The sequence below is a fragment of the Parus major genome, chromosome 23 (genome assembly GCF_001522545.3).
Source record: "Parus major isolate Abel chromosome 23, Parus_major1.1, whole genome shotgun sequence".
NCBI lineage: Eukaryota > Metazoa > Chordata > Aves > Passeriformes > Paridae > Parus > Parus major.
This window is the reverse complement of record NC_031791.1, coordinates 5,645,795-5,646,473: the sequence shown is the minus strand read 5'-3', so window position 1 is coordinate 5,646,473 and position 679 is coordinate 5,645,795. Positions and strand designations below refer to the sequence as shown.

The following is a 679-nucleotide window of genomic DNA, read 5'->3' as shown; positions in this document are numbered from 1 at the left end:
ATGGAGAGGGATGGAGAAGGGGGCGGAGTGAGGATGGAGGGGCCATGGAGGGGCTCCCTGCGGTCGGCAGGGGCCCGGACCCTCTCTCGCTCTCCTCTCCGCCGCCGTAGGGGCCGCCCCGGGGGAGGCGCGGCGGGAGCGGCCGCCCCGAGCTCCCCGGTCTGGGCGGAGCCAGGGCGGCGGCGGCGGGGACCGGGAGCCGGGAGCCGGGAGCCGGGAGCCGGGAGCCGGGAGCCGGGAGCCGGGAGCCGGGAGCCGGGAGCGAGAGGGAGCCGGGAGCGGTGGCAGCACGATGGGGGCCTGTCTCGGGGTCTGCTCCCTGCTCAGCTGTGTGAGTGCCCGCCCGGAGCGGGGGGGCCACCGGAGCGCTTGCGGTGCCGCAGCGGCGGGCGCGGCCCAAGGCGGGCGAGTCGCGGCTGCTGCGCCACCGGAGGAGGGTCCGGGGAGGCCCGGGGACGGCTGAGGGACACCCCGGGGATGTGCCCGGCTGAGGGACACCCCGGGGATGTGCCCCGCTACCCCGGGACGCGGAGGGGTCCGAGGGAGGGCAGCAGGGTGATGCGGGATGCACCCCTGGGATCGCAGGGGGACCCCGGGAGGATACACCCCCGATATGGGGGGGATGCGGGGGACCCCCGGCAGGATACACCCCCGATATGGGGGGGATGCGGGGGACCCC

General features: G+C 77.8%; 1 protein-coding gene across 1 annotated transcript in view; it reads left to right on the top strand.

Moving 5' to 3' along the window:
• The first annotated feature begins 209 nt into the window (after positions 1 to 209).
• The window catches only part of SERINC2 (serine incorporator 2), a 12,724-nt gene continuing 12,254 nt past the window's right edge, over positions 210 to 679 (top strand). The window contains exon 1 of the mRNA XM_015648978.3: positions 210 to 331. Within this exon, the coding sequence (XP_015504464.1) occupies positions 293 to 331 (39 nt within the window). The 5' untranslated portion in view covers positions 210 to 292. The remainder of the gene's footprint in view (positions 332 to 679) is intronic.